Genomic DNA, 11,651 nt, shown 5'->3' with positions numbered 1-11,651 from the left:
TTACATCATGGATTGGTGCTCTCTATGCGGGGGCTACGGTGCTTCTCAGAGTGGGGGGAGGGCTGAGTCGACCCGTGAAGGTGCAAAGTGGCATCAGGCAGGGGTGTCCTCTGTCTGGGATGCTTTATGTGTTGACTATTGAACCACTTCTATATCAGCTTAGGAGGGGGCTGAAGGGCCTGGTGGTGGAGCAGATTTCGAAGCCTATTCAGACATCAGCTTACGCAGATGATATCACAGTGTGTATATCGTCACAGGAGGATCTGGACACTTTAGGACAAAAGTTGTCTTTGTATGAACGGGCCTCATCTGCACGGGTGAACTGGGCCAAGTGTGAGGGCTTCCTCCTCGGTCGGTGGGACCATCAGGTGAGACCGATCCTTCCAGGAGGACTGCAATGGAGCACAGAGGGGCTTAAGTATTTGGGTGTGTTCCTAGGGAGTGATGAATTTCAAATGAAAAACTGGGAGGGTCTTGTGGAAAAAGTGAGTGCCCAATTGTCTCGTTGGACTTGGGTCCAGCCCCAGCTGTCTTATAGGGGGAGGACTCTGGTGGTCAACACCCTGGCTGCCTCTTGTATGTGGCATCATTTCACCGTTTTGCAGCCTCCAGACTCTGTGGTGGTGAACATACAAAGGAAGCTGGTGGATTTTTTCTGGAGTGGGTTTCACTGGCTAAAGGCGGCCGCTTTGCACTTGTCGGTGGATGAAGGTGGGCAGGCGCTGATAGACACGGGCAGTCGAGTTGTGGCTCTTCGTTTACAGACTGTGCAGAGGTTGCTCTACGGCCCACAGCAGCTGTGGACAGAGATGGCGGCCATTCTGCTTCGCAGAGTTGGAGGATTTGGGTACTACAGACATTTATTTCTGATGAATCTGACTGGTGTGGAGCTCGCAGGAACAACAACTTTTTATTGTTCTGTGTTGAAAGCTTGGAGTTCGGTGTTGTCGTTTTCACGACAGGAGCTTTATGGATGTGCAGGAGAAGAGCCACTCTTCCATAACCCCGTCATTAGCAGTGGCCTGCTGGAATCTCCCCAGCTGAAACAAGCGTTTGTAGTGGCAGGACTGACCAGGCTGGCCGACCTGAGGGCAGAGGACAGTTGGAAAAGTGCTGCTCAACTGTGTCAGGAGACTGGGATTAGGTCTCAGCGAGTGATGGAACGGCTTTTGGGCGAGGTCAGGAGTGGGTTGCCAACACACTTCAGAGAAGCCTTAGAAATTTACAGACGCCATTCGCTGGTTCGCCCTGTGCGGTTTCCTCCGCTGTCGGTGCGGGTTGCAGGACTGCAGTCAGAGCCGACAGGAATACTGTCGTCCTTTCCAGTTTTGTCAGATATGGCTACAATGGAAAAGAAGGACATATACATGATGGTCATGAAAGTCCGCCACAGAGCCGAGTTGGCTGCTACTGCAGAGTCCGGGTGGTCGGGTGTGTTGGCCCCGGGGGCATCTCCCAGAGGCAGTTGGAGGTCCCTGTACTGCCCTCCTATTGAGAAACGCTGTGCTGATCTCCAGTGGAGGGTGGTGCATGGAGCCGTGGCTACGAACAGACATGTGGCTCACTCTGACCCGGGCACAACCAGTCAGTGTGACTTTTGCTCAGCAGAGGAGACCCTGGAGCACCTGTGGCTGACCTGCCCTCGTCTGATACCCCTTTTTAATGTCCTGGGACTATGGCTTCAGAGACTTGGGCGAGATTTTACTGAAGAGCTCTTTGTGTTTGGACCAAAATTTTCAGGAGTGCAGCGTAGGAATATATCAGTGACCAATTTCATCTTGGGACAGGCCAAGATGAGTATTTGGATAACAAGGAGGAACCGGAGAGCGGGTACAGGCTGCACAGACCCTGAACTCCTGTTGAAGAGACTGATAAGAGCATGCCTCAGGCTGGAGTTTGCATACAGCTCATTGGCAGGGGAGCTGGAAGAGTTTGACGCTGCGTGGACAATAGGGGGGGCACTCTGTGAACCGAGAGGGGCGCAGCTGCTTATGGACTATTAGACTTTGTGGTTTTTAAGTTTGTTGTGTTGATTTTATATTTTAAATTTATTGTTTTGACTGATAACTGATTAATTAATCAAATAAATGGTTTTTAAAAGTCAAAAGTCTCTCTCTCGCTCTCTCTCTCTTTCTCTCTCCCTCTCTCTCTGGCTCTCACTCTCTCTTTCTCTCTCTCTCTGTCTCTCTCTCTCTCTCTCTCTCTCTGTCTCTCTCTCTCTCCCTCTGTCTTTCTCTCTCTCTCCCTCCCTCTCTCTCTGTCTCTCTCTCTCTCTTTCTCTCTCCCTCTCTCTCTCTCTCTGTCTCTCTCTCACTCTCTCTCTCTCTGTCTCTCTCTCTCTGTCTCTCTCTTTCTCTCTCCCTCTCTCTCTCTCTCTCTCTCTCTCCCTCTCTCTCTCTCTCTCTGTCTGTCTCTCTTTCTGTCTCTCTCTTTCTCTCTCTCTCTTTCTCTCTCCCCCCCCTCTCTCTCTCTCTCTCTCTCCCTCGCTCTTTCCCTCTCTCTCTCTGTCTCTCTCTCTCTCTCTCTCTCCCTCGCTTTCTCCCTCTATCTCTCTGTCTCTCTCTCTCACACCATATTTGAGCAAACTTTGGAAACATGAAGACTTTCAACAGTAAAATAAAGCCTATAAATGAATTTCTGGAGCTATACATCCAGAAGGAGCTCTTTTTATGTGAACACTGACAGAGTTTTTTTCTGCTTCGCTCTCTGTCTGCGGGGGAGGGGGAGCAGCCACTTCTGTTCTGCACAAACAGCCTGGCTGAATTTTTAAAAACTACCTGAGAGTACTGCAGAGTGTGACGGCGCTGTCAGAACACTGATGGCGCGGCGTCGTTGTTCCACTGTCTGGGGAGAACTCGATGTTATGTTTTCCGATTGTCCACTGCGTGGAGTGTGGCAGGAAAAACCGAAGATGTTTTCTCATGAGGTGCGAGAAGAATATGAACATTTTAAACCAAGGAAGAAAAAAAAAATGCCAGTTCTCCGGTCGGACAACGATTTAGAGCTATTACTTGTCCGATCACATTTTACACTTGTCCCGGACAATCGGACAGGCATTAATATTGATGGTCGGACTTTGACAACATTGATAAAAAACTGTCGGTGCTGTTAATGTTTCTTTTTTTTTCTCTCACTGTCTGCCCCTCATCTTGCTGCTCTGGGAGACGTGCAAACAGCCTGAGCCTGATAGATCCAACCGTCAGGCTTCATATCACTGCCTGACTTGTCATACTGAGACGTTACGACTGCTTACACAAAAATAAACAAACATTTGTTAACTTGCCCAGACACTGAGCTCTCCCCTTCCTCGTTGATGACTCCGATATGCTTTTGTTTGAGATGTTGCATCATTACCGTCATACTCCCGTGCCATGCGAGGTCCGACTTGCAAATGCTGCAGTTAACAAACGTCTTTGCGTTGTTTAACGTAAAGTGCTCCCACACTTTTGAAGTCTTAACTTTCTTTTGTCTACTTGCATCTGCCATATTCTAACTGTGTAGTTCTACGAAATAGCGTCTGATCTGCTCTGTGCACTGGTCGCTACTGGCGTCAGAAGCTCGCTGGACACAACGCATCGATGATGCAATTTGTTGCCAACACCTGTTGTCATTGATTTTTATTGATTTTATCGATTCGTTGTTGCAGCCCTACTATATGCCCTGAGAAATTAAGTCATAAACATGTGGAATTTAGCCTGATTTCACTTGCTGCTGATGAATGCTCAAAAACATGAACATTTATAAATATATGACATCATGTATGGTAACGCTCCATCAAGGACCTCTACTGAAGTGAAAGAGGAAAAAAAAAAACATTTTTTACAGTGTGAAATTAGCATTTTTTTTGTGGATTTTGACAGTGAATACATCAGAATGTTTAAAATGTGTGTTTTACAAGGATGCGCTAAAACAACTACTGTTGCTTATTACAGATTTTCCAAAGATAAAATTTTGAGGAGGATACTGAAATTATTTTTTTTTTTTTTAGTGCCTCTGGGACAGACTGCACAAATGAAGCCCAGCACAGCATGAAATCTAACCACGGATTTTATTCTTTCCATTTGTGTGGCCAGAAGAACAAAGCACGTTTCCTCTACCGAAAGTATTGAATCAACTGTGTTTGTGGTTTGTGCCGTGGCATTTTGTCACTCTAATTTAAGATGCTAGATGCGGAATGCCAGCGAGGCTCACTGAAGAAGCCGCTTCTGTGATTACAGAGTTATAGACAGAAAGGTGATGACGAGTGGCCGCTGTTAACAGAACAGCCGTGACGTGGATCAGCTCAGATCAGATCCCTTTGAGTTACTGGCTAAGCTAATGTGATCAGGTGCCCTGTGTCCAGCAAGTCTGGAGATGGCTGACCAGGGACACTGTTTTTTCTGTGGACAAAAGATTCTACATGGCTCTGTGTGTGAACACAACAGGAGTGAAATCAGCGACAGTATGCAATCATTATTAGTCAGTCTTATTGAGACGTATGCAATGGTTTTTGTTTTGTGTTTTTTTTTTTTGTGAATACACTGCAGGTTATAAAGAGGCGGAGATGGACATACAGTGAGGAAAATAAGTATTTGAACACCCTGCGATTTTGCAAGTTCTCCCACTTAGAAATCATGGAGGGGTCTGAAATTTTCATCTTAGGTGCATGTCCACTGTGAGAGACATAATCTAAAAAAGATCTGGAAATCACAATGTATGATTTTTTTTAAATAATTTATTTGTATGTTACTGCTGCAAACAAGTATTTGAACACCTGTGAAAACCAATGTTAATATTTGGTACAGTAGCCTTTGTTTGCAATTACAGAGGTCAGACGTTTCCTGTAGTTGTTCACCAGGTTTGCACACACTGCAACAGGGATTTTGGTCCACTCCTCCATACAGATCTTCTCCAAATCTTTCAGGTTTGGAGTTTCAGCTCCCTCCAAAGATTTTCTATTGAGTTCAGGCCTGGAGACTGACCAGGCCGCTCCAGGACCTTGAAATGCTTCTTATGGAGCCCCTCCTTAGTTGCCCTGGCTGTGTGTTTGGGGTCATTGTCATGCTGGAAGACCCAGCTATGACCCATCTTCAATGCTCTTACTGAGGGAAGGAGGTTGTTTGCCAAAATCTCGCAATACATGACCCCATCCATCCTCCCTTCAATAAGGTGCAGTCATCCTGTCCCCTTTGCAGAAGAGCACCCCCAGAGTATGATGTTTCCACCCCCATGCTTCACGGTTGGGATGGTTTTCTTGGGGTTGTTCTCATCCTCAAAACATGATAAGTGGAGTTGATTCCAAAAAGCTCTATTCTGGTCTCATCTGACCACATGACCTTCTCCCATGCCCCCTCTGGATCATCCAGATGGTCACTGGTGAACTTCAAATGGGCCTGGACATGTGCTGGCTTGACCAGGGGGACCTTGCTGCCCTGCAGGATTTTAAACCATGACAGCATCATGTGTTACTAATGTAATCTTTGTAACTGTGGTCCCAGCTCTCTTCAGGTCATTGACCAGGTCCTCCTGTGTAGTTTTGAGCTTTCTCAGAATCATCCTTACCTCACAAAGTGAGATCTTGCATGGAATCCCAGACTGAGATCTTGTGTTTCTTCCACTTTCTAATAAATAATCATAAAAGTTGTTGTCTTCTACCAAGCTGCTTGCCTGTTGTCCTGTAATCCATCCCAGCCTTGTGCAGGTCTACAGTTTTGTCCCTGGTGTCCTTAGACAGCTCTTTGGTCTTGGCTATGGTGGACAGGTTGGAGTGTGATTGATTAAGTGTGTGAACACATGTCTTTTATACAAGTAACAAGTTCAAACAGGTGCAATTAATGCAGGTAAAGAGTGCAGAATAAGAGGGCTTCTTAAAGAAAAATGAACAGGTCTGTGTGAGCCAGAATTCTTGCTGGTTGGTAGGTGTTCAAATACTTACAAGCAGCAGTAACATACAAATAAATTATTAAAAAATCGTACATTGTGATTTCCGATTTTTTTTTTTTTTTTTAGATTATGTCTCTCACAATGGACATGCACCTAAGATGAAAATTTCAGACCCCTGCATGATTTCTAAGTGGGAGAACTTGCAAAATTGCAGGGTGTTCAAATTCTTATTTTCCTCACTGTATAGTTGTGCTCAAAAGTTAACATAGTCTAGCAGAATTTTTGATTTTTTTTGGGGGGTGGGGGGTGGGGGGCATTTTTCAGAGAATATGGATGGTAAAACAAACACTTTTTTGTCACTCATAGTCTGTGGTTGGGTGAAGCAATTTACTGTCAAACAACTGTGTTAACTCTTTTTAAATCACAATACAGAAACTGCCCAAATGACCTGGCACAGCTGTATGTTTATCGCAAAATACAAGAATTTGATTTGAAAGCCTAACTAAAGCCAAAGTACATTTGTAGACAAAAAGCAGCCCAGATTGACTGTGTGTACTAAACTATGCATGAAGTGGACACAGGTGTCGTGACTTTCAGCCAGGTAATTGGTCAACACCTGAGGTTGTCACTTTTATTCTAAAAATAGCTCTGAAACTGTGTGCATTTTTCAGAAGCTGTATGGCTAATGGTGGATGGCTAAAATAAAATACAGCACCATAGACAAAAAAAAAAAAAACTGATGAAAGTCAAGCACAAAGTTGCCTGGTATTCCTAAAGTGCAGTATTAAGATAGGCCTTTCATGGGCAGGTTGAAGATACAGTACATGCCTGCTATGCTTGGACACAGTGAAATTGCACTGACGACAACAATAAAAAAAAATAATAAATAAAAGTAAACAAAAAGGTCACTGTACTGCTTAATCTTAGGAAGCGGTGATACCTGCTCTCTGCTAATGCGCTTTGGCACACTGAATGCAGATCTATTACCTCACCACTGAGTCCAACATCTAAGTAGCAAAGCACCAGGTTCCATTGTAACCTAGCTCTTGAAGGAGAAGATGATGATCTGAAATATTAATTTGATGCTATGCCCAAAACAAACCCATGACTAACTGACTATATGCAACCGTTTTTGCACACTGTCCCTTAATGTGCACTCAGATTGTCCACAGTGTCACGTGCAGAATTGATTTACCCACACCAAATGCACTTGTCTGTACACTTAAGACCAGGGGTAGGCAACCTGTTCCAGAAAGAGCCATGAGGGTGCAGGTTTTCTTTGCAGCCACTGACTCCACCAGGTGATTTCACTGATTAACTGATTCCATCTGCTCAAAGTGATATTAATCAGTAAAATCACCTGGTGGAGTCAGTGGCTGCAAAGAAAACCTGCACCCTCATGGCTCTTTCTGGAACAGGTTGCCTACCCCTGCTTTAGACTGTGTGCTATAGATTGTCAAGAAAGGCACCACAATATCTGCAGTGGCCTTTGCTGGTCAGGTGACATTCCATAAAATGTCCTTTGTGAGTCTCCCTAAACAAGGAAGGATTACTGATCTATATTGCAACTGGCCACTAGGGTGCAATAACCATATTAACATTCTACGTGTGGATACCAACCTGGGTGTTCGGGACCACCCTCGCCCCTGAAAAATTTGCTTCTCCTCTTTTCACGTAGCTCCTTGCGTCGTTTCTTTTCATCACTGTGCGCCTGGCCACGGTTGCACTTCCTGATCTTACATTTCTTCCTCTGGATGGTTTCAGGACAGAGATTGCCTCCAAACTGAGGCTCCAGCGTCACCATGCGTGTCCGGATTGTATGGCCTTTTCCGCATGACTTATTACACTCAGACCATTCACTCCACTCTGACATAACACAGTCAATAGCTGAGGAGACAGAAACAAAATTAGATGCAGCTCTCACTTTCATCAAAAAAATGGTAAGCAAATGAATTCCTATGTGCATTCATCAGAATCAGAATAGCCTTTATGCGCCAAATATCTACAAGAATACAAGGAATTTGACTCCAGTTTGAGCTGCACTCTCTGTACAAGTATGTACAAGCATGTACAATAAACACTGAATAATTCATAGTAAAAATGTGCAAATAAGAAGTGTGTGAATAGTCACATGTCTGGGAGTGTGTAAGTGGGGTGATTCCTACGTACGACACTCTGGTAGCATGCATTTTTCCACTTGCTCCAAATCTTCTGTGCACTCTCCCAGTTCCACAGGAGACTTAAGCATTCGCTGGCGTGTCCGTAAACCCTTCCCACATGTCACACTGCAGTCACTCCAGTCCGACCATGGGGTCAGCAAGCAAGGGATTGTATCTGTACAAAACGGAGTCTCTCACTAACAAACCCCTCACATTTAACAGATTGAACATGCAGTGAGTGACTGAATAGATCCATGCTGTTAACCCAATTACAGGAACAATAAACACTATCAGATTGTGCAACTTCATATTAAAAGGCATACAATGAAGACTAAAAATGTGTTTGACTCTGATGCATCAGTACAGTAGAAGACAATTTATTTAAAGTGCCATATACGAGGGCTGTCAATAAAGTATAGGTCCTTTTTATTTTTTTCAAAAACTATATGGATTTCATTCATATGTTTTTACATCAGACATGCTTGAACCCTCGTGCGCATGCGTGAGTTTTTCCACGCCTGTCGGTGACGTCATTCGCCTGTGAGCACTCCTTGTGGGAGGAGTCGTCCAGCCCCTCGTCGGAATTCCTTTGTCTGAGAAGTTGCTGAGAGACTGGCGCTTTGTTTGATCAAAATTTTTTCTAAACCTGTGAGACACATCGAAGTGGACACAGTTCAAAAAATTAAGCTGGTTTTCAGTGAAAATTTTAACGGCTGATGAGAGATTTTGAGGTGATACTGTCGCTTTAAGGACTTCCCACGGTGCGAGACGTCGCGCAGTGCTCTCAGGCGCTGTCGTCAGCCTGTTTCAAGCTGAAAACCTCCACATTTCAGGCTCTATTGATCCAGGACGTCGTGAGAGAACAGAGAAGTTTCAGAAGAAGTCGGTTTCAGCATTTTATCCGGATATTCCACTGTTAAAGGATATTTTTTTAATGAAAGACGTGCGGACGGGATGCGGCAGCACAGGAAAAACACCTCCGTGTTGATAACCATTTGTAAAATCCAGGCGGCTTTTGATGGCTTTCAGTGGAGTGAGTATATGAGAAATTGTTTAACAGCTGGACATGTTCCAACTTGTCCTTAAGGCTTCCAACGGAGGTGTTTTTCCTGTGGCGGAGCGTCGCGGCGGCTGCGAGCCGACGCTGCAATCCGTCCGCACATCTTTCATTAAAAAAATCTCCTTTAACAGTGGAATATCCAGATAAAATGCTGAAACCGACTTCTTCTGAAACTTCTCTGTTCTCTCACGATGTCCTGGATCAATAGAGCCTGAAATGTGGAGGTTTTCAGCTTGAAACAGGCTGACGACGGTGCCTGAGAGCACTGCACGACGTCTCGCACCGTGGGAAGTCCTTAAAGCGACAGTATCACCTCAAAATCTCTCATCAGCCGTTAAAATTTTCACTGAAAACCACCTTAATTTTTCGAACCGTGTCCACTTTGATGTGTTGTGTGTTGGGGGGTGTGGCTGGAGGTTTTGGTGTTGTTTTCTTTTCTTTGCTCCTCAGGTGGCATGGAAGCTGATTTGTCTGTGGAAAAAAGGTGCTGGCTGAAGAATCCTCACCCTCGTCAATATCATGTGAGGCACCTGGGACTGGTGCTCACGTGCAGCCCTAAAGACTTTCAGCTGTAGCGGATAATTGGATGGCGTTCTGCTTTTAAGGCATGTGTGAATCAAGCAGAACTGACGGGAACTCGATCTTGTGATGTTCGTTTGTGAGACGCTGAGGACCGCACCTGGGTTTGACACATTAAGCCTGTGAAGCAACGAAGGGTGAGGACACATGCTGTCAGCACACAGTAAAGGTAATTAACTGTTGGACTAATTGTAGATAGTAACTTGATGTTTTGCTACATAGTATACGTGAAATTGTGATGAGAATGGTGTGGCTTGCTTCTCACTGCTGTGGCGTGCAGGATAAGTGATCCTCCACTTATTGTGAGAAGCTGCTCATGTGCATAAAGATAAAAAGTACAGACCTTGATGTGTTGCTGATAGCATGTGTTTTGTGAAAGAAATTGCTATAACTGCTAACGTACCTCACATCTTCTGTGCTTCAACAGAGAGTCAGTTTGTCGTGTCCACCTGGGGGGTGTCTGTTTGATGGTAGTGAGTCCAGGAGCACCGGACTTCTCTCCCCATGAACACTGGAGAGCGTGCCAGCAGTCACTCCTCTTGAAGGACATTGGGTTGGGGTTTTTTGTATAATTTATTTAGGCACAGGTGAAAAATAAATTGTTTTTTGTTGAAGGAACCGCTTTCTGGTTATTTTTAGTGCTGGGTCCTGTCTGACGCAGGTTCGCTCCTCAATCTGCGTCGACACATAACACGATGTGTCTCACAGGTTTAGAAAAAATTTTGATCAAACAAAGGGCCAGTCTCTCAGCAACTTCTCAGACAAAGGAATTCCGACGAGGGGCTGGACGACTCCTCCCACAAGGAGTGCTCACAGGCGAATGACGTCACCGACAAGCGTGGAAAAACTCACGCATGCGCACGAGGGTTCAAGCATGTCTGACGTAAAAACATATGAATGAAATCCATATAGTTTTTGAAAAAAATAAAAAGGACCTATACTTTATTGACAGCCCTCGTATGGTGATTTCCAATCATGCCTTCACTATGAGGCAGATTCAAAGGAGGACGAATGCACATGAAATCTAATTAAACATAAGGTGACTGAAAACAAAACCAAGAACTCAAAAATAATCAGAAAATAAAACACAACAATAAATACAACAATAACATTATTACCACAGAAGAAGTAACAAAAACAAACATAAATCACAGTGCAAAACTACAGAACTAACATGGAACTAAACCCATGTAAAAGTAGAACTGAGACAGGACAAACCAGAACTAATACAAGAAAGAATACTCTCATAAAATTATACAACAGAAAACAACACAATAGTTGAAACTAATACCAGAACACAAGGACATAAACATGTAGAACAATAGTGAGCACAGTGCCAGCAGGAAGCGAAACATAAAACATGATCACTGCAGTGACACCAAACAGGCAAAAAGGAACTCAAGGGCAGGGACACTCGCACATGGAATAGAGGAATGTGCAAAGTAATCACACACCAGGAAGCCACACACTGCTGACTGACCGAGACGGGGGAACGTACAGATCAAACACACACCAGGAGGCCACACACAGCTGGCTGACAGTGACAGAGGAACGTACAGAGAACACACACCCCAGGAGGCCACACACAGTTGACAGACCATGACAGAGGACAATATTAATGGACCCTAGACAGGGGAAGGGAGACAGAGACAAAGACGACAAAGACAGATCAAGGACAAAGATCAAGGGCAAGCCACAAGGGGAACCAGACACAAGACAAACAGGAGAACGAACACAAAGTACAAGACACAGACAAATAACCAGGACCGGGAGCACACAAACACATAAACAAACCCACATACACGCACACCCAACAGACCCTCATGAATACATCTTTATCGATGAAGCAGGGTTCAGTCTCACATAAAGGCACAAAAGGAGCTGCAACATCATTGGACAGTGTGCACTCACACAAGTTACAGGCCAGAGGGGAGGCAACATCACCATGTGTGCAGCCATTAGCAATTGTGGCATCCTCCACCACCATGTCA

The 11,651-nt window shown here is 44.8% G+C and overlaps 1 protein-coding gene across 1 annotated transcript in view; it reads right to left on the bottom strand.

Moving 5' to 3' along the window:
* The window catches only part of spon1a (spondin 1a), a 374,574-nt gene that overhangs the window by 28,750 nt on the left and 334,173 nt on the right, over positions 1-11,651 (bottom strand). Inside the window, exons 14-15 of the mRNA XM_034188854.1 lie at positions 8,032-8,196; positions 7,483-7,749 (exon numbers count right to left, since the gene is read on the bottom strand). Coding sequence (XP_034044745.1) covers positions 7,483-7,749; positions 8,032-8,196 — 432 coding nt within the window. The remainder of the gene's footprint in view (positions 1-7,482; positions 7,750-8,031; positions 8,197-11,651) is intronic.

The sequence above is a fragment of the Thalassophryne amazonica genome, chromosome 2 (assembly GCF_902500255.1).
Source record: "Thalassophryne amazonica chromosome 2, fThaAma1.1, whole genome shotgun sequence".
In the NCBI taxonomy this organism is placed as follows: Eukaryota; Metazoa; Chordata; class Actinopteri; order Batrachoidiformes; family Batrachoididae; genus Thalassophryne; species Thalassophryne amazonica.
This window is presented reverse-complemented; position numbering and strand designations above follow the sequence as displayed.